Genomic DNA, 5,325 nt, shown 5'->3' on the forward strand with positions numbered 1-5,325 from the left:
GGTGCTTTTTCCCTCTTCTTTACTCTCAGAATTTGGAAATTAAAACTGATACAGCCAAGTCCTTGGCTGACTCTTTGGACCGGGCAGATTCTGCGACTTTCCCGTATCTCAACACTCTCTTGAGGATCTTAGCCACTCGCTGTATGATGCAGGCTGTGTACTTCTGCTCTGGAATGGATAATGATTTTCATCACTACGGCTTAGCATCGCCGATATACACACATTTTACTTCACCCATCAGAAGGTATTTTTTCCTGATAAAATTATAGGAGATAGAAAATAGTTAATTTTGAATTGTAAAAAGCTATTTTAATGCTAACATAGCATGATTCTTATTTCTCCTTCATGTATCTAGATATGCAGACATCATCGTCCATCGGTTGTTGGCTGTGGCTATTGGGGCTGACTGTACTTATCCAGAGTTGACAGACAAACACAAGCTTGCAGATTTATGTAAAAATCTCAACTTCCGGCACAAAATGGCACAGTATGCCCAACGGGCATCAGTGGCTTTTCATACCCAGGTATTTGCCTTCTGTCAGTAATATTAGGGGAGATGACGTTTTGTTCACTTTCAATTTAATTTCAAAATACTTTTTGTTAATTTCAAAAATATTGTAAGACAGTCCTTGATAAGGCTATATGTTATTTTACAGTTGTTTTTCAAAAGCAAAGGAATAGTAAGTGAAGAAGCCTATATTCTATTTGTAAGAAAGAATGCTATTGTGGTGTTAATTCCGAAGTATGGTTTAGAAGGTACCGTCTTTTTTGAAGAAAAGGACAAACCAAAGCCAAGGCTTATTTATGATGATGAGGTACAGTATTTTTAATGGTTTTATTTGGGGTTTTTTTGGAGTGGGTACTTTTTCTTTGAGGGTACCTAGAAAGGATAAAATTATTTTTTGTATCCTACAGAACTTAATTGCACAGACTAATAAGCTTATTCTGTTCATAATTTCTCACTTCAGTGTATCATCCCACATACAGATGTTGTCCTTGATTTGTTTTACACCATGTAGTTTCCTCCTCTAAGAAAAACTTGAATTATGCTTTGCACAATTGGACAGATGCATGAAAGTAAAGGAATAAATGGCTGCTTAGAGCTCAGACAGAGGAATTTTTTAAGCCTGTTTCCAATGTTTCTTGTCTGACACAATCTCTACTTCCCTAACTTTAATAGAACTACAAAACAGCATACTTTGCCCACAGTACCTTTTCCTCTGGTAGACCAACAATTTGCTAATTAATGGGGTGAGAATCTTGAGATTAATGAACATATATATTGGGACCATCTTACTGAAAGGGGGAAGTATACACATAAATAGGTCATGTATTAGTGAAGTTACTAGGTAAATGGTTTTTGTAATATTGCACACCTAGATGCTTATTAAATATGGAAATAATTTTTTAAACTTACTTTTAATGTGAAACCTCAAGATAAGACAGCAATTTAAAATTGTAAAATGTGTTTTGTTTAGATACCTTCCCTTAAAATAGAGGATACAGTGTTTCATATATTTGATAAAGTTAAAGTGAAAATCATGCTAGACTCATCTAATCTTCAGCATCAGAAAATCCGAATGTCCCTGGTAGAACCACAGGTAAGACCAAACTTCACTGTCCATGTTGTAATGGTATAAAAAAGTATATATTGTGTGAAAGAGAAGGATATAAGTTATTTCTGTTCAAGAATAGAGAAATCTCGTAAGTAGTGTGGGAGCCAGATATTTGCATAGCAAATTGTTTTCTCACCAATTTCCCTAGGCTGTGGGATCCCAGACATTTGGGATTTTTTGGAAAACGTCCTCAGTACCAAAGGCAGAGAGCTGTCTGAGATCTCCTCCCTGGTCCCTTTTCACTTTTATCAGTTTTGAAATCTGCACTTTTAAAGATTAAGTATGTTTCACCCTAAGATACTAGTTCTTAACCTTCTGCGCCAACACACCGAGGCCCCTGATGCTGACTGTCACAGTGGTCAGCTAGGATAAACTGGACGTGTTCTAGTTAAACCACACTTTCCAAATGACATGCTTCCCACCCATCGAGACTATGTCTGTCTTTTACATTTTTGAGCCACTACTTATGTGTGAAATATGTATACTTTGTGTGGAAGACCTTTATTAACCTCCTTTCCCCTTCTCTCCCTTGACATCTTTTTAAACTTGAAAGTGTCAGTGGGGACGGAGAAGATGAGAATGAGATTCATTCTTTATTTTATGCTTTTACTCACCTTACCTTTCCGTTTGCATTACTTTAGATACGAGGAATAAGCATTTCGGCTAATACTCCAAACATGGACATTGATGAACCAGAGAGAAAGAAGAAGAAATGTGAGAAATAGCTACAGTCAACAAAGAAACTTCGAAGACTGGTTTCCTTAAAAAAACGAAAAAAAAAAAAAACCCAAAACAAAAAACCTTGAGAGAACACTTTTAAACCTAGGATGTGTGTAATAGTTTGTTACTTTTAAATACATTGTAATGGTTTTAAAAATTTGCATTTTTATTGAACTGTTTGTTGACTGTCTGTCCCATCATGGTACTTCATTTCTAGATTGAACTGAACTAATTATGCATAAAAATTCAATTGAATATCCATCACTTAAATAGTGACAAGATAGCAACCTCAGGGATCTGTAAAGACCGTTTAAGTGGAGCATTCATCTGCTCACTAAAGAACAGATTAATTTAAGTAATTTGATTATTTAATATTGATAGAAAAAAACTATCATTTTCCTGTGGAGGAAAACAGAACATTTTTAGAAGTCAGGAACAATGTGTTCTTCCTAACTTGAAAGCTGTCCATGTTTGATATGGTAGTTTTTAGATTTCAAGACAATGACATCAAGATTTGTCAAGGAATATTCAGTCCTTTGCCATCTTTAATTTACCTAATTTGTATGAAGTGTTCCCTAACTGTTAAAAGCTTTCTGCATTTTTTATTAGTGGTCCTTGAACAGCTGTGTTTGGGAATTGAATGTTGTAGGAAGGCAAGAAGAAGGATATTTGAGCTGACTAGAATAAGTTGTTTTTAATACCAGATAATAAGTATGATCATCATCATCCTTGACCTTTAAGCTCACATCTCCCCCAAAATAAGGCATTAGGGCTCAAAGAGCAAATACAGATGGCACTTTTTTAAACGTCTGCATTATGTTATTTATAAAAAGTAGGTCATGAACAGCTTTTAAACTGTGTATGTATCAGGTTTTGTAGGAAAGGGGGGATTGTGTAAGGACATATTAAGGGGAACAGATTGAAGTAAATATTATGATTTGGTATGCCTTGTTCATCACAAAGATTGGTAATTATTAAGTGTTTTTTAAGAATATTTTGAGATAGTTACAACATTTTACTTTGCTTATTCATTTTCTAAAGTACTTGCAATGTACCAGGCTCATCATGGAGTCAAGTAAACTCTCTCTGCCTTGAAGGAGCTTGCAGTCCAGTGAGAAAGGACCAGCAAATAAATCAACAGGTCTACTGAGTGGGAATAATGACCATGTGTCCAGTCATTTAGGCCCTCAGAGATTAAGTGATTGTTCCAGTCTCCTACTACTGAGGAAAACATCCATATCTTGAGGCAGAACTTGTTTCAGTTGAACGAAGATAACTTTGAGTGATCTTGGGACCAAGTAACGGGCTACCACGCCCCAGAGCAAGCGTCAGCAAGCCTCTTCTGTGAAGGACCAGCCGTGTTAGACTCAGCAGTCTCGGTTACAACCGTAGTACTCAACTCTCCTTGTACAGCGGGAAAGCAGCCGCAGACAGGATGGAAGCAAGCATGGCTCCATTCCAATGAAAATTCAAATTTGAGAACTTTGATGTGTCACAAAACCCGTTTGATTTCCACCTCCCCACCATTTAAACATCCTTTGCTGACAGCCCAGAGTTTACTTGCAACAGAAGGAGAGGGAGGTTTCTTGGTTAAACAAGGCAGTGGCTAACCTTCTATCTTTCCATGTTTGTCTTCTTGGGTCTCATTTATGAGGAAGGTCTAATTCAGGCATTAGTCCTTATTGGGTAGGGCAAGATGACCAGAATCCTCATTTTTACCCAAAGTCTCAGTCCTCAGTAATCTAAAATGCTTCTAAAGCCAGTTTTTATGCTAAGCAGCGTACATGGAATATTACACTCAAAAAGCCCTGTTGGGTAAGACTCTCTCCACCCCCACCCATTTACTAGATGAGAAGATTAAGGTTTTATGGCCCAGATCAAGTAGTAAGTGACAGGATGGATTTGAATCCAAACTATAATCACTACTTTCTTGTTTCTTGACTTGTGCTATCAAAAAGACATAGCCAGGGAAGCTCCTACCTTTAGGAACTAGAATTCCTCTTATAGCATAGCAGTTACTTAAGTTTATATTGATCCTAAAGCCTGTGTGATTAGGGACTCAACTTCGTAATGGAGTGTCTTTAGCAGTGGACCTAGTGACTAACAGCTTTAATGGTTAGTGTGCCGGGGGAGACGATGAGTCAGGTACACAGGAAGGAAAGGTCTTTACAGACTAGCAGTAAAGTTATAAGGTGCAAAAAAGGAAGAAAATGACAAAATGATAGTATGTTATTATTTCCTAGGGCTGCATATGAATTATTCCTCCCTTTTGAAGGAGATTTTTAAAAGGTGGTTTGTAAATATGAGTATGTATTCTCCAGAGGTAAAGAATATTTCTAAAAAATGTATGTATCACTTCTACTCCCAACATGAACATAAACATTTTAAAAAACTAGTTTTGTGTCTGCCCAACCATAACTTTATAAAAGGCCTAAATTTATAGCCCTACAGACACTCCGTCGCCTGGTCCCCACTGTTTTTCTTAGTTCTCTCAGGTTCTTATTCCTCTCCCCAGCCAAATTTGAGCTGGAAAAGGATGTCCCTACCCTAGGGGTGGAGATATATCCTGGGCATCCCATACTTATCCCACTAATAATATGTGATATTAAGATGCTGTTAGTACTACTTTTCTAGTATTTACATTTTTTAAAGTAGTAATTAGAACAGTTACCATTGGAACTAAGAATTTGTACACAGAAATGAACGAATCAATGAAAAATTCTGGAAACCTGCTTAATCTCCTTCCTACCTCTTTAATGTTTTATATCTAAGATTTATTTCTTTCACAAAGGTTATAAATGTAAATTCATCTGTATAGTCACATTTTTATGTAAAATAAAATAGTACCCTCACAATTCCACATATTCTTAAAACTACTGCTAAATTCAGTGCTGTTGATAAGGTTTACTAACAGGCAGTTCACTGACCCTGTGGGACAGAGCAAAGTCCTTGTTCTCAAACCTGTTATTGTTAAACACATCAATCCAGG

At 36.6% G+C, this 5,325-nt stretch overlaps 1 protein-coding gene across 3 annotated transcripts in view; it reads left to right on the forward strand.

The window, feature by feature from the left end:
* Nucleotides 1-4,731, forward strand: part of DIS3 (DIS3 exosome endoribonuclease and 3'-5' exoribonuclease) — a 28,345-nt gene extending 23,614 nt beyond the window's left edge. For all 3 annotated transcript variants that reach the window (XM_036073105.2, XM_036073107.2, XM_036073106.2), the window contains 5 exons: nt 30-244; nt 356-524; nt 657-815; nt 1,479-1,601; nt 2,258-4,731. In XM_036073105.2, the coding sequence (XP_035928998.1) occupies nt 30-244; nt 356-524; nt 657-815; nt 1,479-1,601; nt 2,258-2,341 (750 nt within the window). In that variant the 3' untranslated portion in view covers nt 2,342-4,731. The remainder of the gene's footprint in view (nt 1-29; nt 245-355; nt 525-656; nt 816-1,478; nt 1,602-2,257) is intronic.
* Nucleotides 4,732-5,325: the final 594 nt, after the last annotated feature.

The sequence above is a fragment of the Halichoerus grypus genome, chromosome 4, assembly GCF_964656455.1.
Source record: "Halichoerus grypus chromosome 4, mHalGry1.hap1.1, whole genome shotgun sequence".
In the NCBI taxonomy this organism is placed as follows: domain Eukaryota; kingdom Metazoa; phylum Chordata; class Mammalia; order Carnivora; family Phocidae; genus Halichoerus; species Halichoerus grypus.